Below are 24,379 nucleotides of genomic sequence, written 5' to 3' on the forward strand. Positions count from 1 at the left end.
ATGTCAAAAACGGATAATAACATACTGATTAAGATGACATGACATCAATAGTGATGCTAACATGAACTAGGTTTGACTCAGCAGCTGAACGTCCACTACACAGAACACTCACATAACAGTAGCTACGTTACCATAAGAAATAATGTAAAAACAACTAAAAATCAAATCCCACTACAGCAACCCACCCTGGTAAAAACAGAAAACACAAACATACACATCAGTTGTTGTTTTTTTGTTTTTGTCTTTTACATTACTTTACAATGGAGAAAGAGGACAAGAGGTGGGGAACAGTGCAAGAATGGCACTGACGCATATTATGTCTATTGTTGTAATGAGTTCACGTCAAGTTCAATATCCAGATCTGTTTACATCGCAGTACCTAGAGACAGACACATGGTCTTCATGCCACTTTCAAGGTCCGAAGACCACACGTCAGAAAAATGAGAGGGCTTCAATCTTGTGCATTCATATTTCCGACAGCGATTAATATTATTGTAGCCAGCTAAAGTGAACTAGTAAAGTGCTGTTAGTCTCCCGAACACCTAAACTGCTGCTCTAATCTACTGCACTAACTCTGACAGAGGAAAAGCTAGAGTGTGTGACCTGTAGGTATGCTTGTGCTAAGACCAAAGAACCTCTAACTACTCCCCTGAGTGTCTGATACCTTCTGTTAGGCAGCAGGGATTACTTTTATTCTTCTCTCTTTTTTCCCTACTTCTTAAAGTTAAATTGTGATTTTGTATATTTTTGGACAAAATCTTACAAATATATATATCATACCTTCATGCAGAAATTAATCAAAATGTACATATAACAAAGATGTAGACTATTATGTCATCATGTTTTTGAATACTGACTTCATCTGACCTGCTCCATCATTTTGAGTCAGAGTTTAGAGTCTACAGTTTTATGCACTGAAAGTCTCAAACATAATATAAGAAAGCTTTAAAAAAAAAAAAACTGTTTATGATCCTTTGCTGAAATATAATTAAATGGTGCTGCCACAAAAATTGGATTGCAAAATTCCAAACAATTTGCATGCATTTTTTTTATTGAATCTGGTGATTTATTCAAGCATACTTTTATACTTATAATTTTATATTTACGTTTTTTTTTCTCGAGCAATGGACACTGAATTACTTTACTGAGGTAAACGTAAAGTCAGGTGACGTTGTCCTCAGGCTGTTTAATTCACATCTTTTCACAACTGAAACACGATAACATGAGAGACGACACATTCAGTAAGTTGCACTGCATCTTTCAACTTACCTTCTGATTCATTTGTTTTTTCATGCTATAACCAGTAGTAAAGAAAAAAAGATGATCAGTTCACTCGTGCGTCACGCTGATTTTAAACAGAAGCAGCTGTAGCAATTAGTGATGTTAAAATCAAGCTAATTTGAAAGCTGAGACTTTGTATTATCAAAATGAATTCCACAAAGCAATATTTTTGTTTCACTCGTAATCGCATTTCTTCACCTCTCTCTGACTCAAAATGACAGAGCACATCTCATATTGCATTTCTCCTCCCACACAGAAGAGAAATAGCAGATAAACTACTCTGACTTGACTACATACAGCTGTTTATTCACAAGTCTCAATACATGATGCTTCAGCACATTAGCAGCTGCATTGTCAGACCCCTGTTAAATGGGGGCAGGCAAAATCCCAGACGAATTCACAGTGTAACCTGGACTCTTTATCCATGTATATGTGCCACTGCAACCATATGCATCGTAAGTAAAGGGGCCTTATTGAAAAGTCAATGGAATGAAATGACGTGGCATCTAACCATACCAAAAATATAAACATAACTCTCCATACAAGTATCTTCTGCTCTCTATTGCCTTCAAAACCAAAACGAAACAAAATGCACCATATTACCATAAAATTCGGTGGTTTCTATTGCGTAAATTGGATGGTTTGGCCTTACAAGTCTATTGGACATTACTATACAATATGAGGAAAAAAATGCAGACTTTCCCAACAATTCCATTAACCACAGTGATTTGACTAATGCTACGTTTACTTCTGGTCTTTCCACATGCAACCTTACCCCTTATTTCAGTGTTTAATGACACGACCGTTTAGCACTGCCAGATGCCTTTAAATGACACACACACACACACACACACACACACACACACACACACCAGTTCAAGTCTCTTAACACAGACAACAAAAAATACACACAAACACAACAACATACCAACTAAATCAGAACACACAGGTTTGTGCACATGTTTTTGGTAACATGCCTATTTTTCCGTGTAGAGCGGGGTTAGTGTGCATACTACAGTACTGAATCTAATGAGGAACTAGCTGCTTCTGTTATCGCACACATGCTCCCCTCGCTCAGGAGATGCCTCGGATCGAGATAACCGGAAGACTAGACAGATTCGGCATTTCATGTGGAAGTTCCTACATGAAAGCCCCTCTCCTTTATGTCAAATTCTCAACATCGGCATCTCAAGGTGTTGGAAAATGTTTTGCAAAAAAAACAAACTGTGTGTAACCCTGAGAATGGGCTTGAGAAGTTATATGCCTGTCCAGATACCTCAGTCAGTAAGAGCTTAAGACCAAATATCCTTTGTTTTGTATTTGTGCTCTCACTTAATTGGAAATAAAGTTGATATTCTCTTGGCCTATGCTTATTTATTGGTATCAGCTAGTCTACTTGGCGGATTAATGTAAGTGTTAGCTCCAAAATGTACTGGTAGTCTAGTCAATGGATAATAGCATCAGTCTGGATCCAGAACACCTGCGAAGAGATGATGCAAACCCCTCAGAGGACCTCAGATGACGCTAACCCTGAAACAACATACAGAACTAACAAATATAGCTACAAGTGTGATTGCATCATATGATAATTGCTGTTAATAGTGTTCATCATGTGGTTGACTACGTCTTGTATTAATTTTTCTGAAAATGCCTGTTATATGCACATAAACTGAGAGTCACCACTTATACGCTACTACTAAATATTGTAGAAACTTCATTTTCTGTAAAGTTGCTTTGCAATGATTTGTATCGTAAAAAGCGCTATACAAATAAACTTGAATTGAATTAAATTGAATAATAGACATTTTCTGTTTTGTAGTTTTAGGTGGATCTGGGGTTAATACAGTGTTAAAAGGTCATTTAACATGTATTGTATCAGCCACCCTGCACTCAGACAATAGCATTGGCCATGAGATGGTTCCCATACAAGTAAATGGGTATAAATCAGAAACTGAAAATAACACTCCCCTTAACAGTGCCATTATAACATTGCCACAAAGAATATTTGGTCTTCCGCTATTAAACCTGACCAGCACTGCCACCACTATACACACGTACACACATAAGCCAAATCACACTGTAGCTCCTGCTGCCGCTACAGTCACATTTCCAGACTACTCAACACAGAGTGAAAATATTGTACAATAATGCGCTATATACACACTGCGTGTATGCAAACACCTCCTGTATATGAACATGTCTTAAAAAAAAAACTGCAGTATTAAATTATGCAAACAAAAAGAAAATGGTTTTGGATGACAACCAAATTCTCTAGAGGTTAGATTTCATAAAGCCCTTACAATATGTAAAGGTCTCCAGCGAGAGTTGCCTGTCCCGCAGTGTGGGAATGGGAACTGTCCTGGGGGGGAGGGGCTCCTCTATGCGCTGGGTGTGGGGTTTAATGCGGAGCCGTTGCTTCCTGGGATGGTCAAACCGATCTCATCCTTTTTCTCCGTCTCTTTCTCCTTGAGTTTCTCTTTGCCCTCGTCCTTCAGCTCTGTCTTGAGAGGGCACACCTCCACAGATTCGGGGCCCTGAGTGGCATATCGGCCCTTGCGGTGCTCCTGGAGAGCTGGACCCCAGTCCGGGTCGGGCTTCACGGAGTTCTTCAAACGCTGCAGAGGTAAGAGTCAGTTTATTAACCGTTTTGACATAGGATCAACATTTTAAAGCTAAAACTAGATTATTATTTTAGGAAAAAATAGTTGTTACCATGATTATCTTTTTTCTGTATTTATCACACCATGAACAAAACATAAAAAGCAGAGCAAATATTCAATGGGCTGAACAATTTACTCCAAAACTATAAGTGGTGGAATGCACTGGCTGCTCAGACATTTTCCAAAATTGTAAAGAAAATAAAAAGTAGATGGTAAAATATACTGAAACAAGTCATCGTTGTTTTAATGTGCTGATGACTTTGTAGAAATGCACTATTTGGCGATTTAACAATGTTGTTCATACCATAAAGTGGCTACTGAGATAAAGTATTTGGCTGGTTATGTAATTGTACATGATTAAAAAAAACTTCTAAAGTATTATTAATCTCTTTTTAAGGCAGAACACATATTACCTCTAAAAATGTGGATCCTTCAGACACAGCAATCTTGAACAGAGCATAGATTGGTATACAGATGACTGAAGACAAAGCCATGGCAAACCCAATGACCAACGACCAACCTGGGTAGACATAGTCATTGTAGGTAATAGGCTTGTACTGTATCACGGTAAAAATCAGAATGAACTGTGAAGAGAAAAAAATTCGATTAGATTAGTTGGAGTGATCTGGAAAAAAATGAAAAAACTTGAATCAGAAAAACCTCATACAGACTGTCACTCACAGTAATAATGAAAGGAGACACATATTTCCAGCAGATCCTGAAGAAGAGCGGAGGAGGAAAGCCTAGCATCATTTCCACATCTTTAAAATAGTTCTTGTGACCTTCATGGGAACACAACATTCAAATGAACACCTCAGTTTACATCCAGCTACTGTGGCCTTTATACAGAGCATGTAGAAAGTGACTAAGAGGACTCACCATAGACATACATTATACAGATACACATGATGCAAGAGATGACGACCAGAGAGAAACTGGCAGCGTAGTTGTCCATAAGCAGCAACCAGTATATTCCTGCCTACATCACACACAGCACAATTAATCAATCCATAGATACAGGACGTGTGTGTTTGTGTGTGTTTTTGTTAATCACCTGTGTGGTCAGCGGTACTCCCAGGAGGAATCCTACTATGGCGACTCCAAGCGTGACATAGGTCTTATTTTTGATAATCCAGTCAGTTCCAATCTCATCAACTACAGCCGTCACCAGAGTCTCCAGCAGACAGAACTACAACAACAATGAACAGAAAGGAAATAAGGAATTGTATGTCACTTTTTACATGAACTACTAGTTAACAAGACATAGTAATACCTGAAAGAAATACCAGTGCATGGTAAAGCAGCAAAATAATAAAGTTGTAGGTAAAAATATAAATAAATAAATACATATAAATAAAAGGATAAGGGAAAATAAACTGATAACAATTTTGCACTTTAAGATAAACAGATGAAAAAAGAAAAGAACAGATCACAATTCAGTAGGGCCATACTGCAATCTGTTGGTTAGCTTGTGAATGTTAAAAGTTGGATTGCTTGTGAATGTTAAAAATTCAGTTGCTGGAAGATTTACATATTTTAATCTTAAATCCCTTAAAAAAGTACAAGACCAAAAATATGCTGAAATTATCCTTTAAAAAAAGTTTGAAGCCATATAAGTTGTCCATGCTGAATTAAACTACTGTTGAAATGCTTGGTGTCAGTAAGACCTTTTTTTTTTTTTTTTTGATACAAAACATTTATTTTATTTAAATTGTAGCAATATTTCAGCATATTCCTTGTTTTACTAAAATTAGATTAATAAATGCAGCAAAAGTGAGTATGAAAGGGATAGTTCACCCAAAAATGAAAATTAGCCCGTTATTTACTCACCCTCAAGGCATCCCAGGCGTATGTGACTTCCTTCTTTCAGATGTATTCAGTCAGAGTTATATAAAAACGTGTCTTTGATCTTCCAAGCTGTTTAACGACAGTCAGCGGGTGTGGCAGTTCATCAGTCCAAAAAAAATAGTGGCGAAATAGTGGCAATTTTTATTATGGATGGATGTGCTTTATTTCACTTCTTTTGGACTGATGAACCGCAACACCTGCTGACTGCCAATAAACAGTTTGAATTTATCTGAAAGAGAAAGACATATACACCTAGGATGCCTTGAGCATGAGTAATTCATGGGCTAGTTTAAATTTTGGGTGAACTAACCCTTTCATGGATTTCAAATTTGTGGTGAAGAAAAGAAGGGGGAAAAAGATACCTGTGTGCCCAGGCCCAATAAAATTAGCATAAAGAAAAACAGCAGGGACCAGAGCGGTGATATGGGCAGCAATGTTAAGGCCTCTGGGTAGGCCACAAATGCCAGGCCTGGTCCATGATCGGCCACCTCTGACACATCCACCCCGAGATGATGAGCCATGAATCCCAGGATGGAGAAAATAACAAAGCCAGCATACACGCTGGTACTACAGTTTGTTACACTGATGATGATACTGTCTCTGTTTGAAACAGACAAATCATTTGATTATTATTAAGCTTGCAGTCACAACACAATCTGAACTGAAATTCTTTCATTCCTTCCTTGATTTCGGGTAATACAAATCAATGCATTTATCAGTACCAGCCACATGGAGGTGCTACAGAGTAATGCATGCAAGTCATCAAGCACTCATTAAACTTCCAGTCTAAGTGCTTTAAAATGAAACAGATGCAGAAAAAGAAAAGAATAAGATGTTTATTACCTAAAACAGTTATTATGGAACTTGTTATATGATGCCATGGTGATAAGGCCGCCCCAGGCACAGCCCAGCGAATAGAAAATCTGAGAGGCAGCGTCCCCCCATACCTGCAGAACACAAAATGTTATTATTAACATAATATTAGTGATCACTTACAGTATGCGCCGCTGTATAATGCACTGACCTTGGCATCTAGAATTTTCTCCCACTGTGGGGTCAAATAGTATTTGATACCACTGGTGGCTCCCTCCAGAGTGATTCCTCTGATGAAAAGAATGGTCAGCACCACATAAGGGAAGGTTGCTGTGAAATACACCACCTGAGAAAAGACATAATATTAAAATACTATAAAACAAAAGCAAAAAAAAAAAAGTATGGTAAACAGTGCTGTTTTAGTTGTACTTACATGTCATAGTATTTATTAATATTTTGAGTGAGCTTTTAGTTTTTACATTTTTAGTTATCATTTAATATCAGATTTCAATTCAGCTTTTTTCAGTTTAGTTTTAATAACTGTTGTACAAAACTTCTCATTTTCATTTAAGTTTTTTTATCTAATATTTACAAAATGTATTATTTAATATTATCATTTAATTCATTTCTGCTTTGTCACAGGAATGGATGTTCAACTCACCTTGCCGGATGACTTGACTCCTCGAATAAGACAGAGGAACACGACTACCCAAGACACAGCCAGACAGCCCAGGATAGGCAGACGCACCTCTCCGAAGTTCCCAATACCATCAGAGATATTCAGCACATAGTTCCTGTGAGGGCAAAAGCCAGTAAAAGAGAGGTGTGAGAGAATGCAGGATGTAAAACAAAGCATAAACAATTCACTCAAAAATGTATCATGCTAATTTAAACACTTATTTTTAATTATCAATGCTTGCCTTTAGTTTAAAAGCATTATGTGGAAAAAAAAACGATCCACATTTTCAAGAGCATAGTACCATCAAAAAAAAAACACTTAGCCACACAATGAATGAGTTTACAGAAGGCAAGAACAGAATGTCTTTTATACCACAGGAACAACACAGTCCAGAGAGCACAAACCATTTATAAAGATGTTAAACGGTCCACAAACTTCTCATGGTCAAAGCCTCGTATTCTCTGACCACAGGCAGTAAAGCGAAGCGTTCATTCCAAACCACATACAATCACAATCACACTCTTGGAAAAACAAAACACTCTGTGCCTTTCTGTGCCATTGTCTTATGTCATCCCACATAGTGTTCAAACATTATTCAACAAACACATCTGTCATGTCCTGAGCACAAAGATCCAAACATCAAACCAAATTGCATGACTCCTGAAAAATGTTTATTAATTACCAGCTTTCAACTATCAATCTGTCATGAATTTTCAGAACTGATGAGTAATTGATTGACTATATAATTATGTTGATATTAAACTCTCTGGGGTCTTGCTAGCATTTATATTTGTGTATAAACATACAGAACTTAATTAATGTCACACACACACACACACACAAATGCATAGAGACCTCTGAATAAACCTCTACTATGGAGATATATTTCAGATTTATTTCTGTATTAAAATTCAATTTAATATTTTTGTCTTGTCATTAAAAGAAATACATGTATTATTATTTATTATAACCCTTATTATTTCCTAGGAAAATAATATATTAACAACTACTTAACTGCTTATTAATATTTAAAAAATATTTGACCTATCAAAGCCATGTGGTCCAATCACCATGCAAACAAAAAAAATTGCAGTGGTCTGATTAACATGTAAACAAAACAATTACATAGAGATTACAATAGAGAGGACCACTTCAATAAGTCTCTTAAAATATTTTTTCAAATATCCAAGAAGACTCTTTTTGGACTATTTGAGGTTATTTTAGGTTTTGAAATGTCATGTAATGTGGCAAAAAAACTCATTTTGTTTTTAAAAATAAATTATAGTATAAAAAAAAAATACTTTTTGCCTTAAGACATTTTTTTAATATGTAAACACTTATAATTACTATAATTATTTCTTTTGAAATAAAGAACTATGCACTTACTTCCAGTACTCTTCACTAGGACTGGTCCTCTTGGTGCGGTTGACTATCTCAGTCAACTCTGACACAACAGCAGACACATTGGCGAAGGTGGCATTCATTCGTGGAGTGCCCACCACTCCACTGCAGTCAGGAGTGTTCCAGGGGTTGTTACAGTATGTCCAGGGCAGCAGGTTTGTCATGGACATGAAGAAGTAATAAAATGCAATGCAAATTACCACATTGTAGTAAATCCCAATGTAGGTAGAGACCACCATCATTCCATAGCCCACACCTTAAAAGAGAGAGAACAACCAAAGGACAATAAATTAAAGATGTTGAAGGATGTTTAGCTTTCAAGTACCCAGAAAGCAATATACTCATCTGAGAATCCTGTAATGTAACATCAAACATAACCAACACAACAGCCCACACAAAAATGTATATTAAGATTGTATGATACGGTAAATAACTCTTGATGAAAATCTGATTATTTTGACAAATCCTTCAATATTGCTTTGCAATACAATAAAGCATTTAAGCATATTCTACATTTCCCAATTTCAAAGGGGATGTGCAAAAATTACCAACTAGTAAGTGGCATCTATTTCATGAATTAAACATGATCTGGTGGTAGTAGAAATTCTGGAACACACTAAACTAAAATAAACTAAACAAAATTAAATTATGAATGAATGAATAAATGTGAATGAGTGAGTGAATAAATGAAAAACTGCAAATCTTCTGTTTCAAATATTCAAAATATTGCCCAAAAAATAAACAATTAAATTAAGATATGAAAAAGTACAAATATGTGAAATGAGCTGGTCTAAAATGAGCTGACTAAAAAATTAACTGATAACTATAAATACGTTTAAATATTTCTACTTGAAGAAATTATGCATGAGAACAAACTCAGACCACCTCCTGAGTTTGTGAGAAGTGCATGCTGCACATATAGCAAGCCACACCATGAAGAGTGCATGTCTAAAAAAGATTTAATAGTTTAACATGTCAAACAGGTCATGCCATGTACTAATGGCCAAACCAACCCACACAGATTTATCCGTGACTTTTCAGTGTCAGACTTTTCATGAAAAAGTTTTACATTTGCTCTCACACCTCCTTTAACAGCCTCTTGCTCACCTTTAAACATGGGGCTGACCTTCCAGACTCCCAGGCACCCGAGGGAGGTAAACTGCCCAAAGGAGAGCTCCAGGAAAAACAGAGGGATGCCACAAAACACCAGCATGATGAAGTATGGGAACATGAAGGCACCTGTGACACACACAACCACAGTGTTACATAACAATTACTTTAACCTGACACATTAGTCTTCTAGCTGAAGACAGTCAAGCAGGTGTTCTTATTTACATAAATGGTAGGAAACAAAAGTAGTTTAAAATGACACAAAGAATAGCCAAGTTCTGGTTTCTATTATAGTGTTCCCTAATGCTTATGCAAATAGGTGAGTAACACCTCATGTTGCACAACAGATCTAATTTGTTATGTTATCTGTGCTGATAATCTGGATTCAGTGCTTTGAGTGTTTTGAATACAAGGGCAAATTATGGCCTGGGGCAATGAGGCTGATGTGCCATAGGGCCCACAGTAGTCAAGAAGCAAGGCACTTCTTCGTGATGCAGTTAAGTGAGCATTGCTTGGATAATATTATGCATCTAATGAGTTGCAATGAATGATTTAAGAAGCATAGAGATAGTCCAATAAAGTTTCATAAATAAACAAAAAGCTGCTGGTGCCCTGTGGCCCTACAGGACCATAATCCATCCTTGTTTAAAGGGCCTGGAGTTCAGTTACTTATTTGAATTCTGGGCTAATTAAGGGTATGGCTTCTGATTAGAGGCAGCTCTAGGAATATGAGATCATGAGGCAGAGGTTTCTGGGCCAGGCCATTGGGGACCTGCTGCTAGAGACCCTTGCTTACTCTAGTCTGGTCTATTTTAAGTGAGGTGTGTTATGAGACTCAATACCAAAGGAGTACCCTTTTAAGGGAGCAAGGAATTTGGAAAGGACTCAGTGGTATGACTTACACAAACAACACCTTAAATACCATAAATTTACATGGGGGCAGTCCTAATGGTTAGAGTCAGACTCGTAATCCAAAGGTAGCGGGTTCGAGTCTTGATAGCGGCAGGGATGTAGGTGGGGGGAATGAATGTACAGCACTCTCTTCCACCCTCAATACCATGACTGAGGTGCAACGAACCCTTAACTGCTCCCCGGGTGCCGCAGCAAAAATGGCTGCCCACTGCTCCGAGTGTGTGTGTTTCATTACTTGCTGCTGAGTGCACTTGGATGGGTTAAATGCAGAGCACACATTCCGAGTATGGGACACCATACTTGTCTAAACATCACATCATTTTCACTTTCACTTTTATTCATAGACTTATGAAAATGATTAACTTATACCTCCTCCATTCCTGTAGCAGAGGTAAGGAAACCTCCAGACGTTTCCTAGCCCCACTGCGTAGCCAACACTGGTGAGGACAAACTCAATCTGGTTTCCCCAGTTTCCCCTTCTGGAGTTTTCATCTTTCTTTACTGGCTCTCCTGGAACTGCTCCATTCTGAAACACAGACACACATATGAATGAAATGAAAATGTTGATGTTCACTGCCGGGATCACTCGCTGAGTCAGAGAGCAGTAAACAAATTTTTTTTTGGATACATAATATGCTCATGAACAGTGTTCAATCAACATCAAGATTCTAGGTTAATATTTATGAGCATATGGGAAAATATATTTTAGGTCCTGAGAGGTCATTTGCTTAAAGTGGTCCTGAAAACTGCATTTTTACATTACATGGCCATTCAAGTCATCCAAAATGCATACAATTCATAAAAACATTAATAGGTTAACTTTAGCTTGAAACAAGTCAACTACATTGCCAAAACAAAAACAAAATGTTAATGCCATGGTGAAGTGATATTGCACATCCAGCATGTGGAGCTCCCACAGTAATGCAAGTTTGAGTTTGGGTTGTCAATTCATAACTCCACTTCCACTACTTCCTACAGTATAGCTCTCTACCAATAAAAACATGTTACAAGAGGAATTTCGTGAAAACTCCTAAATTGAATGCAAGGACTGTTGAGGGCTCAGAGAGCATGCTGGAGCGCACTTGATGTGAACTGAAATCACAGTCATGTGCACGAGAAAAACATTTGGTATTGTCTGCCTGACTTAAAGTTTACTCTCTCCATCTCCATGTTCTCATCAGATGGTCTTCATGTTGACCTCTAAGGCAAGCTCACGATCTGATCTAAGCACGCGCTCCATCCCCACAGTGAGCACGCTGCGGGAGATGAAGATTCAGCGCCAATGCTTGCAATCTTTCCTGCAGCTCTGTGGATAAATCCAGACTGCACTTGATGATTCTAGTGAGCAATTTTGCTTTACAAAATGCATAGTTGACCACTGTATTGTAACTGTAAACTTGGCGTTCTACCATGAGTATCATTGTGAGTTAATTGCATGTGAAATATTGTAAAAGAATAAGAAAATCTTTAGATGATGTACCACCGATGTGATATGCTGACTGTCTAAATATAAAAAGATTATGAGCTGGTTGTGTAACTATATTGAAAGGATTTTAATGGCAGCAAGAGTGTCAGCTGTAATGGTATTTTTTTTATTTTATTTTGCTTGTTTTAGGTTTGCTTCAGGTTACACAAGGCGTTACACAAACACACACAGTCTGAGCTCCCTGGGCCATTGCTCCCTGCAGGATCACACAGACACATGTGCATCAGCAAAATTAACAATAATCCAAAGTTTGCCTTTCAGCCCAAATTAAATATTCATTGCGTTAAGCATTTAACAATGCAACATTTCTTGAACAAGAACACAAAAACCCTAGTGATAATGCTTTTTGGACAACTACTTGAAACCTGAACCAGAAAGCAGTCTAACTGTACAAATCCACCGAAGCAGAGTGAGCAAAGCTGAGGAGGCATTTTCAATTCATTCTCTACAGGATCTGAGTAAAGGACCTGCACAGGGGATTTTGGGATTGACAGCAAAGCAGAGCAAGTGGTGAGAGTGTCAAAACATTGAGAAACACTCAAATACAAATTAGATGTGCGGCAACCAAACACAGTATAACGCAGTGACATCTGTCATAAAAAAATGGAAAGTATCATGTAATTTCTAATGGATTATTGCAAATAAATGCAATCATTGCTGCAAATTAATGCATTTAAATCAGGTTTTTGACCATGTAATCTGAGACAACCGCAAAAGTGGCAAATCTCTAGCATTTTGAGTGTTATTGGTATTCTTCTGCACCAGTGGACACATAGGGTAAGTGTGTTTTTAGACTTGAGACTGGGTGAAGTTCAGGAGGTGGGCAGCTGTGAAGGGTTGTACTGAGAATAAAGAGGAAATTCAGAGTAGACTGAAACAGGTGGGATCCTTGAGGTCAGAACAGCTGGAAGATGGACCACCTTTAAATATGTAAACCTCTTCAACAAAATGCTACTAAATACTTCTCTGCATCTATCCATCAATAATACTGCAGTATAAATTACATTAATTACATAAATTACATAAATTACAAAATGGAACTGTAGCTCTATGGCCCTTCTGTGCTCACACACAAGGATATGTTGTGTTTACCTTCCAGTGATTCGATGAATTGTTCAGTTAAGTTTTAATCTTCTGCACTCTGTGATCCCTGTCCCTGTGCTCTGGAACGCCTAGGTGTTTCAGCCGTTGCCTTTTACTCCAAGGATCTGTCTTACTGAGCACAGAGTGTGAGAGAGAAAGATCGTCCAGCTGGGTCCATCTGCCCATTTATGTAAGGCCAAGAAACACTCATAAACACAAGATCTCAGGGGGACCTGAGTCAAAGAGAATGGTTGAGCTATTTGACATTCTAGAAAAGAAACAAATGAAGCAAGAAGGAAAAAATAAAATGAAAAATGAACAAATCAAAGAGATAGGAAGAGTTAGAAAAGAAAAATGAGTGGTTCCCACTTAAAAAAAAGAAAAGATCATAAAACTGCTTCAACAAAACAATTGCCTCATATAATCACATAACAGCACCGATCTAATTTTTCAGTAAAGTTCTGTTCCACAATACCATGAAGCCTGTGAGTGACAGCAGCACAGCTCCCTCATTGCAGGTGTGTGACCCTGTCAAGTTAAGAAGGGGTGAGAACTGACCTGTGACTTCTCAATTTAACACACAGAATGCCTGGAGATGTTCAACAGATCCTTATCAGCTCAATATGGGGTGTGTAAGTTTTTGGAGCATGAAGCTATATGTGTTTTTTTTTATCTTTTACCATAACTTTCTGATTGCAACCATTACAGATTATATTATCTGCTCCAATGAGCAGATAATAATCAAGAACAAAAATTAGTTGATTATATAAAATAATAATTGATGCATAAGATAAATCTAAATATTTCTAACAAAAATATAAATATTACTAAAAGGAAATATTTCGAATATATTTAAAAGTTCAGAAATCTCAGATTACGTAACATATCAATTGTGGCAGATTATGTAACATACCAGTTGAAAAGACATAATAATATTTAGTTGTATTAAACAATTATTAATGCAACCCTAAGAGAACTATAAATATGTTTAAGGTAAATAGAGAAACAGAAATTCTCACGGGGGAGCTTTTTATTTATTTTTTGACCCCCTACAGATGGTTGAGTGACATTATGTTCTCTGCGCTCCTGAAAGGAAAGTCTACGGAAAAGGGAGATAAAGCCTAAATACTGTGATGAATCAATGACTTCCTGCTCTCTGAAGTCAAAGACTCAAAGGTGTGGCCAATGGAGTGACCTTGGCAAAAATAGCGCAGATTCCAAAACCCACTCCAGGCAGTGAAACTTCACAAGGCTCCACGGGTCCAAACATAAAAAGAGATTACAGACCTACTGCTAATTAATGCTGCAAAACATTTCCCATCAAGCTGGTAAGTTTACAGAAAAGCAAAAAGAAGAAAAAAACCAAAGCAATTTGAGAATGTGAAAGGGGGAAAAAAAGAGCAAGGAAGCCAAAGGGAAATGTGCTCTCAGCACTTCTGAAATAGTTAAACACCCAAGTCCGATGGGTTCACCGTACGGCAGATCTGACCTTTCCCCTTTCTGAAACTCCCTACTGACCCCCAGATCACATTTCAAAGGCAGCATCCTCAATCTTTCTATGCTGATGAGGGCTTTATTATCCTCAGGAAAAGTAGGAACATACAACAGGCCTGTTCAAAGACCCCAGTAAGACTTTCACCTCTGGTTTGTTTATCAAGGTCAGAGGTAAGACCACAAGGGTTGTGACTGCTACCAAAAAGCCTCTTACTCTTACAGAGCTTCAGCTGAATCTCATGTTTCAGAGGATTTTATTCTTTTCCTACATTTTACAAGTCAGCTACAAGGCATTTGTATGATAACTTTATGAAAAGCTATTGCACCAACATGTTAATTTCTATATCAGCAAATACAGTGAGTTTGTAGCAGGACAACCTGTTTGTGTACCTAAGGCAGATAGGGATGGGTGGAAGGAGTGGTAGAAATCAAAAAACATCTTCACTAATAACAAGTCTTGACAATAAAGCTGTAGAAAAAAAGAGCAAGGCAGTCCTAGCTAGTTATTTTGACAATTGAAATTCAAGATAGAAGAGTGTTCTATATTTTACTTCTTTAGTTATGTCCCCCTAAAAAGCACTCAATGGGTAAACAAGGGTATGTTCATTCTCTTCAACTGGAATGAAATTAACCAGCGTGGACAGCCCTTAAAGAAGGCATTATCCAGTCTCTGTGAGGTGAAAGTAATTCTGCTAAAGATTCAAAGCTTCAGCTTCTCACCCTGTGAGCAGTAGGTCATATTCCCGCTCTCTCATTGGCTTAGACCCTGAAAACACTCTTCTCATGCTTGATCAATCATCTGCAATCGTGACTTGTCAGGCAAGGCTCCCCAAATCTGAACAAGGGGCACAAAAGTGGGGAAGTGACGATGGCCTCAGGTCATTAGGAGTTGGTTTCACTGAATCTACGCACATGCTGTCACATACACGCCCATACACGAGGATATGTTAATAAAGACTGGCATAAAGCAACATGCAAACAATCCGGTTCAACAATTGTTCCCAATGTAAGAAATTTCATATGTAATTATTACAATGGGCAGATGATCCGAAGAATTACAGAAGCATCATGAAACAGAATAAAAGTTTGAATAGTCAGAGATATTAGTCTGCAAATTAACAATGGATTACAATATATACTCACTGCCATTCAAACGTTTGGAGTCAGTAAGAATCTACAAATACTGGACTGCATTAAAATATTGCACAACTGTTTTCAACATTGATAAAATTAGCACCAAATCAGCATATTAGAATGATTTTTAAAGGATCATATGACACTGAAGATTGGATTATGATTGCTGAACGTAGTTTTGCCATAAACTGAATAAATTAATCTTAAACTAGATTAAAATGACATTTTAAACTATTTTAAATTATAATAGTATTTCACAACATTACAGTTTTTACTATAAAATAAATGCAGCCTATGGTGGCTTTCTTAAAGTGTTCCTATTATGCTTTTCCACTTTTTTAATTTTAGTCAGTGTGTAGTGTGTATGTTTGGGCATAAAAAAGATCTACAAAGTTACAAATCGCAAAGTCCACTCCAAAGGGAGATATTTCGTAAAAAAAAAAAATCCCTTTCAAGAACTACAACAATTGGCTTGGTAGGACTACAGCGTTGTTTTCCGGGTTTTGTGATGTCACAAAGCGGCCCATTAGAATATCATTAGAAAAAATCCCGCCTACAGAAATTCAAATGGTTGGGGGGTGGGGAGGTGAGGTCGTGGTTAGAATTATTGGTTGAGAGCATCAGACAAGAAGACGACGAAGACGAAATGCTTCATGTTTTGTAATTTGTAATGTAATTCATAAATAACTATTCAAATTGACAGCAATGCATATTTACAGTACCTTTTGAATTTCTGAAATAAACATAATACATTATACCGTTGCATTTATCTGTACATAGTAAATGCAGTTATTTTTCAGCGGGTGTGCCCGAAGCGTGAGTCTGTATTCAAAAAAGCATGGATCGATGCAGACAACGTAATATCTATCAGCAATCTGTGAATGACGATGCCATCGTCTATCGACCCAACCCTAGTTACCACTCTAATATGTTTTGCAATATCTGTGCGTGCAAAAGTTCTTGTTCAATATTCTTGGGCTCTGAAACCAGCTCAAATTGATATGGTAATATTGACACCATCCTTAACTATACCAAAACAGACAGATCTTGCTGCTTTGGCAAGGGGTTGGCCAGTACTGAAACACCGTCTAAGCTGTTCGGCAATCACAACGCACTGGGATAGCTAACCAACCACATCACATTTCTTTTTTTGGAAGGCGGGCTCCATCAAACCTGGAACTAATTGAGCCATTTGTGCCCAGCTGGGGAGAAAGGTATTGTAATAATACAAAATAATAAACATTTTTACAAAAACTGTATACTTATAGTATAGCTAGAAGTTCACTTTAAGTATAATGTGCACTACAAACTACAAACATAGAGGTAAACTAGTACTCAAAGTTTGCTACTAAAAGTATACTTTTATATACTAGAAAGTGGGCCAATTTAGTCCCAAGGAGTATTGAAACAGTACACTAACAGGTATACTACTAGAAAACTGATATTTGTATAATTGCTACATAAAGTATACTTAAAAATACACTTGAACTTTACTTAACTATACTTAATAAAATAAACGAAGTATACTACTTTTTGGTAAGGGATAATAGGACCCCTATTATAAAAGTTAAGGTATCGGTATCAATACTGAACATTTGATAAAAATACCCAGCCCAAATTCAGTTCATAGTGTTGTTCACCCTCTTGTTCTATAATGAAAATGCCTATTTGTAAACAAATAATGCTTTTCTGAACACCTGGATGAAGTCAAACACCTTATAGAATCCAGAACCAAACATGATGACCCAATAATGGAATGTTTACGAGGACAGATATTAATCTCTGTAATTCCTTACGTCATGTTGCTACACAGTTCTGGACATGTAAAACAGCATTCCAAGAATGACCAAAGCCATTCTAAAGGGAAATTGTGAGACTTACACCTTAGTGAATGCTGAAATCTAACTCTATCAAAGATTTAAAAGTAAGAATTAAAGACACTTACTAATCCCTTTAGTTCCCTAGTTCCTTCTTATAAAAAAACAAAACAAAAAAAAAACAATCTGATATATTTTCTTGAGAAGTTCCCTCAAAGACTGAGTTCGTACCCCCATGTTGATAACTGAGGCCTCAATATTCCACTTCCTTTGGTCTTACCTTTATTCTGTCCATTGTAAACCCCAGCTAGAAGTGCCTACTCAAACAGGAACCTACGGCATTCAGGCAAGCATCAGCATGTAAGAAGGTCCAGAGCAGACTGACATAGCTCCATGTGGAACCTATTCTACCCTTCAGCCGTGGGTGGGGAGTGGGGAGGAGCCTGAAGGTGTGGCTTAAGGGAGTTTCAATAGGTTACTAAGGATACAGGTGCATCTCAATAAATTTGAATGTAGTGGAAAAGTTCATTTATTTCAGTAATTCAACTCAAATTGTAAAACTTGTGCATTAAATAAATTCAGTGCACACAGACTGAAGTGGTTTAAGTCTTTGGTTCTTTTAATTGTGATGATTTTGGCTCACATTTAACAAAAACCCACCAATTCACCATCTCAACAAATTAGAATACTTCATAAGACCAATAATAATAATAAAAAAACATTTTTAGTGAAATGTTGGCCTTCTGAAAAGTATGTTAATTTACTGTACATGTACTCAATACTTGGTAGGGGCTCCTTTTGCTTTTATTACTGCCTCAATTCGGTGTGGCATGGAGGTGATCAGTTTGTGGCACTGCTGAGGTGGTATGGAAGCCCAGGTTTCTTTGACAGTAGCCTTCAGATCATCTGCATTTTTTGGTCTCTTTTTTGTAATTTTCCTCTTGACAATACCCCACAGATTCTCTATGGGGTTCAGGTCTGGTGAGTTTGCTGGTCAGTCAAGCACACCAAACACCATGGTCATCTAACCAACTTTTGGTGCTTTTGGCAGTGTGGGCAGGTGCCAAATCCTGCTGGAAAATGAAATCAGCATATTCAAAAAGCTGGTCAGCAAAAAGAAGCGTGAAGCGAATTTGGTTTTCAAAAAACACAATGGACCAACACCAGCAGATGACATTGCACCCCAAATCATCACAGACTGTGGAAACTTAAAACTGGACTTCAAGCAACTTGGGCTATGAGCTTCTCCACCCTTCCTCCAGACCTTGGTTTCCCAATGAAATAGAAAACTTGCTCTCATCTGAAAAGAGGACTTTGGTCCACTGGGCAACAGTCTAGTTCTTCTTCTCCTTAGCCCAAGTAAGACGCCTTTGATTTTTTCTATTGTTCAGCAAATTCTTTGACACGTCTGTGTGTGGTGGCTCTGTATGCCTTGACCCCAGCCTCAGTCCATTCCTTATGAAGTTCACTCAAATTCTTGAATCGATTTTGCTTGACAATCCTCATAAGGCTGCGGTTCTCTCGGTTGGTTGTGCATATTTTTCTTCCACACTTTTTCCTTCCACTCAACTTTCTGTTAACATGCTTGAATACAGCACTCTGTGAACAGCCAGCTTCTTTGGCAATGAATGTCTGTGGCTCCTTGTGAAGGGTGCCAATTATTGTCTTCTGGACAACTGTCAGCTCAGCAGTCTTCCCCATGATTGTGTAGCCTAGTGTAACCAAACTGAGAGACCATTCTGGAGGGTCAGGAAGCCTTTGCAGGTGTTTTGAGTTGATTAGCTGATTGGCATGTCACCATATTCTAATTTGTTGAGATTTTTGTTAAATGTGAGGCAAAATCATTACATTTAAAAGAACCAAATACTTAAACTACTTCAGTCTTTGTGCAATGAATTTATTTAATACACGAGTTTCACAATTTGAGTTGAATTACTGAAATAAATTAACTTTTCCACGACATTCTAATTTATTGAGATGCACCTGTATATTCAGATTGGTTGATTCTACCTATGCACTGCTACCACCTATAATGCCATAGGCAGTTACATCATTTTACATTGATATGTATTATATAACAGTTAAAATCGAAAGTTGGAACTGTGCTATTTAAATAAATACTTAAAAAAAATACTACAATTGATTTCTGTAATTTCTGTAATTGGCATTATGCTAGAAAATCCATTGATTGAATAAAATGTATCAAACATTCCTTTATATATGACTTGACCATAAAAGTTTGATAACAAAATTAAATATATATATATATATATATTATATCCTTATAAAAGTTGGTTATCTAAATGTTTTGTTTAGAATATGAAATGTAAAAAAATGCTGAAAACACGAGCAAAACCTTGTAATGTAAAACAAAAACAAATCTAACCACAAATGCATGTGATGATTTGGGGGTGTAAGTGTGTGGAAAGAGTTTTAAGACTGTTCTCCAGGACTGACTGGCATGACAGCTCTGTATCTAAGCTCTGACTTTTATATCTCTCCTGCTTCCTGAGGCCTCAGTTTGTCATGGCATGTACATGGCTTGGAGTTTGCTGAAGCCCTGACTGAGCGACTGCTTTACCGTGGGGCCAGCTCTCTTCCTCAGAAGCCCTCTGGCAAATTATCCTAACCGTAATTGAGACACAAAAACTTGACCCAGTCAGTGAGAATCAGTAAAGCTCAAATCCCCCTGTACAACATTTAGCCTGTCAAACAGGCAGTGCTTTAAATTACATATTGAGCAAAATGTTGTATTTTCAGAGAGCATCTTTGCCCTTTGGTCAGGAAATAAGTAGGCTCACTGCTGTGACAGCTGCAGAGGTGGCAGTAGGGTCTGCCAAAACACACTTGTTCAAAAGACAAGTGTGTTTACACAGAATGACTCTTATGTAATAGACCGCAAAACTGAGCAATTTTTTTTTTTTTTACATTTCAATGTTAATGCTACAAGGCTAGTGAACTTAGAAACTATTGTATTCCAAGAGCCCTTAATTCTGGAAAGAATGTAATTGAGAAATGTAGTCTAGACATAATTTGTTTTAAAAGGTTCCTTGTTTAATTGAAATAGCATTACAAATATTGTGTATGATTTTTTTTTTTCCCAAACTAATTTAGTGTAAACCCCAACCAACAACTGATTTTGGTCAACTCCATCATGCAGTCAGCCGTCAAGAAAAGATAATGTCCTAAAAATCATGAATCCGATGCTATCTATCAGGATGTGCTATGCCACCGAAGTTAAGGTTTTTTTAAGCATTGTCTGGAAATCAACGTTTTGGCTGACATGACCAATGAACCAATGAAATTAGCAGTGGGACAGGGTTTGCGCTACTAATAATAGTCATGCAAATCATATTAAGAAATGATGTAGCATAAACAGCCAGGTTATTCTTCAAAAACGAAAATAATGGCAGTATTTACATTTTTAGAAATGTATTAAATAGAAATCCACCCAATTTTTTAAATGCATGTTTTAGATCTTATTGTGAATGATTAATCCATGCAAAATGTTTTTTAACCTTTTTTTAACTAGAATGTCACAACTAGACCTTCTTCTAAAAACAAAATATTTTTCTATGATTATTTATGCAGGACTTTTCTGATTATATTTAGTCCACTTAAACACCAGTCATGCAAGCTTGCTTTCTATTGCCTCTATTTTTGAGAGCAACGCCCACATTTCAAAATCTGATCAGCAATGAATGAACCATGGCCACACCCTACATTTTTTGTATGTGAATAGAAAGATCTGTCTCTACTTCAGTTTTATCATGACTTTAATCATTATTAAGGAACCTTATAGTATTATAGCTATTAAAGAATAATGGGACAACAGTGGAAAATAAATGAAACAAATGTAAAGGGAGTCACAAAGGATGAGTCAAAAGATGCAATGAGACTTTAAAAGTGATTAAACATGAGGAAAGTACCCATGACAGGGTCACTAACGCTAGCAGCTATGACAGCTGTTCAGATGGACAACCTTCACTTAGCAACAAAGCTCTGACTGAAGGCCACATGGACAAAATTACAAGTCACGAATCTTATAGGAAATATATCAGACATGCTATTGGTGGATATAGTGCAAAGTTTTGAAGAGAACTGAAAAAACAAACAAATGTAAAGAGAATTTCTAAGGTATTTCATATAAAATCAACACATAAAGGGTAGAGAGAAATGAAGCAAGATGGACAGAAAGAAAGAAAGAGAAAAAAGAGAGCAGCTGGAAGCCCAAGAGCGCATTGAGTGTTGGACAGGAGAGACCACTGCCTCCGAGCACACATGCTTCTGAACTGCTCTTTTCCCCTCTTTTTGCTTTTTTTCTCTTCTTTCTCTCTTCATATACAGATGGCTTTAAAAATCTAGGAGTACAGTAAAAATCTGAGATCATAAATTTAATTTAAGCCTGAAAATAAGCAAGCTTTTAAATAAAATAAATATTAATACTATTACATTTTTTACATTGCATGTGAACTTTGTACAAAAGGTCACACATTCTTTCATTTAAGCACAGGATGCTCATTCTTAAATCATACTGGACCATTTGATCATTAGCTTGTACTTAAACTAATGGAGTTCATGGAGTTGGCGTGAATGTTAAAGCAATAGTGAAAAAGTGACCATCCAAAGTTAAATCCATGTGTACACAAACAACATCAAAACACACACATACGTGTTCAGTTTCAGTCTCAAACGCAATCTGTAAAAAAATAAATGGAAAAAAAAATTGTGTTGGTGATATAATGTTCATATGGTATGTGCAGTTTGCTGACATTATGCTAGGTAATATACCTTATGCAATAAATATTATTGACAGTACATGCTCACAATAGCCTACATACTTGTGCATATGACACACCTACACATGATGCAGTTCTATAGCTGCACTGTGGAAGAGACTGATAACTTATTGCAAAACTCACTTGCTGGTGGTGGGGGTGGTGTTGGCGCAATGGATAAGACACATGCATTTGGTGTGAGAGACCCGGGTTCGAGTCCACTGTGAGACACCAATGTGTCCCTGAGCAAGACACCCAACCCCTAGTTGCTCCAGAGGTGTGCAACCTCTGACATATATAGCAATTGTAAGTCGCTTTGGATAAAAGTGTCAGCTAAATGAATAAATGTAAGTATACGTGTCTCTTTAAAAGTAAAACGCTTCTAAACGTACTTTCTAAATGCTGATCATCATACTGTAAATTATTGGAAAGGCATTTTAACCCAGTAAGATGTTAATACAATTAAATGACTGTCTCATATTATCTCAGTTATTAGTCAAGCATGCTGTATTTCAACAGACAGAATTAGACAATACTACACTGCCCAGTAGAATTAGCGGTAACACTTTAGTATAGGGTCCAATTTACACTAATAATTAGTTGCTTATTAGCATGTCTATTATTAACATATTGGCTGTTTATTAGTGCTTATAAAGTACATATAATGCATGAAATCCATAATCCTACCTAATACCCTAAACTTAACAACTACCTTATAAACTATTAATAAGCAGCAAATAAGGAGTTAATTCAGGCAAAAGTCATAGTTAATGGTTAGTTAATAGTGAGAATTGGACCCTAAAATAAAGTGTGACCGAATTAGCCATATCACAGAGCTATAATATAAAATGATCAGCAATATCAATTATTCAGGTCTTGTTGTTTACTGAAAGCCTCTATAAGTGATATCTCTTTAAATAAAAGTGAACAACTCATTTCTGTTAATACTGTTATGCTGCGTTCATGTCCTCCTGGGATGTTCGTACTTACGAGTTGACAAGACGTAATTATGACGTTGGGTATGTTCAGGTCAGTTTAGTTAGCACAAGATGGAGGTGTACCTTATTTTAATAAATTACAAGAAAATACAACAGGGTTTGTTAACTCTGCTTATAGAAAATGAACAGCAAAGAATTCGAATCTGGTGTTTTTTGCGTTTTTAATTAAAAAATAAAATAAAATTGATGAAGCCACTTTAATCTGTATCACATAAAAACTTATTAATTGTTAGTAATTATTATAGTGCAATCTTGTCTATCAATTTCAACAAAAGAAATTACAGTCAACAACAGACGTTGCATCCATCAATCCAGCCATGTTTCTCATTGACACGCCTCTAACTCGGAAACTCCAGGCTTAAAGAAAATTTCGAGTTTCCACTCGTCATTACAAATTTGCGGTGGCGTTCATGTGCATTCAACTCGTAAATACGATCTATCCGACATGACTTGAATGCACCATTATATTTATATAATGCAAACATTTTTGTTTAACTAGTCCTGAAAACAATTGAGTGATTAAAAGAAAGAAGAAAAAAAATTGCTACTGCCTTTCAAACATATGCATGTTAGTCAAATTAAATGAATTAATAAAAATTTATAAAAAAAAACAATTGAAACAAGAAATTCAACACAAATATACAACAGGCATATAATATAAATAAATACAGTTTATTCAAATGATTAAAAGTTTTTTTATATATGTATATTTTTACCGTATATTGTAACATTTTTAACATTTGTAGACAATATATTGTGTACATTACAGGTATATAAACTTCCGTTTGCAGCACATTTATATCAGACAAATCAAAGAAATAATAGACAAGTAACTCTTAATGTTAACCCTTACCAAAGGATACAACATAATTCTAAGTTATGCAT

At 36.7% G+C, this 24,379-nt stretch overlaps 1 protein-coding gene across 3 annotated transcripts in view; it reads right to left on the reverse strand.

Annotated features, from left to right (window-relative positions):
* Positions 1-3,078: 3,078 nt before the first annotated feature.
* Positions 3,079-24,379, reverse strand: part of LOC132154812 (sodium- and chloride-dependent glycine transporter 1-like) — a 43,022-nt gene continuing 21,721 nt past the window's right edge. For 2 of the 3 annotated variants that reach the window (XM_059563483.1, XM_059563482.1), the window contains 12 exons: positions 11,074-11,230; positions 9,790-9,921; positions 8,668-8,938; positions 7,264-7,396; positions 6,814-6,948; positions 6,633-6,736; positions 6,152-6,389; positions 4,996-5,130; positions 4,821-4,920; positions 4,623-4,723; positions 4,355-4,525; positions 3,079-3,896 (listed from right to left, as the gene is read on the reverse strand). In XM_059563483.1, the coding sequence (XP_059419466.1) occupies positions 3,660-3,896; positions 4,355-4,525; positions 4,623-4,723; positions 4,821-4,920; positions 4,996-5,130; positions 6,152-6,389; positions 6,633-6,736; positions 6,814-6,948; positions 7,264-7,396; positions 8,668-8,938; positions 9,790-9,921; positions 11,074-11,230 (1,914 nt within the window). In that variant the 3' untranslated portion in view covers positions 3,079-3,659. Of the gene's footprint in view, positions 3,897-4,354; positions 4,526-4,622; positions 4,724-4,820; positions 4,921-4,995; positions 5,131-6,151; positions 6,390-6,632; positions 6,737-6,813; positions 6,949-7,263; positions 7,397-8,667; positions 8,939-9,789; positions 9,922-11,073; positions 11,231-17,998; positions 18,096-24,379 lie in introns of those variants that run through there. The other variant, XM_059563484.1, reaches the window with a different exon arrangement.

This window comes from Carassius carassius, chromosome 12, assembly GCF_963082965.1.
Source record: "Carassius carassius chromosome 12, fCarCar2.1, whole genome shotgun sequence".
NCBI lineage: Eukaryota > Metazoa > Chordata > Actinopteri > Cypriniformes > Cyprinidae > Carassius > Carassius carassius.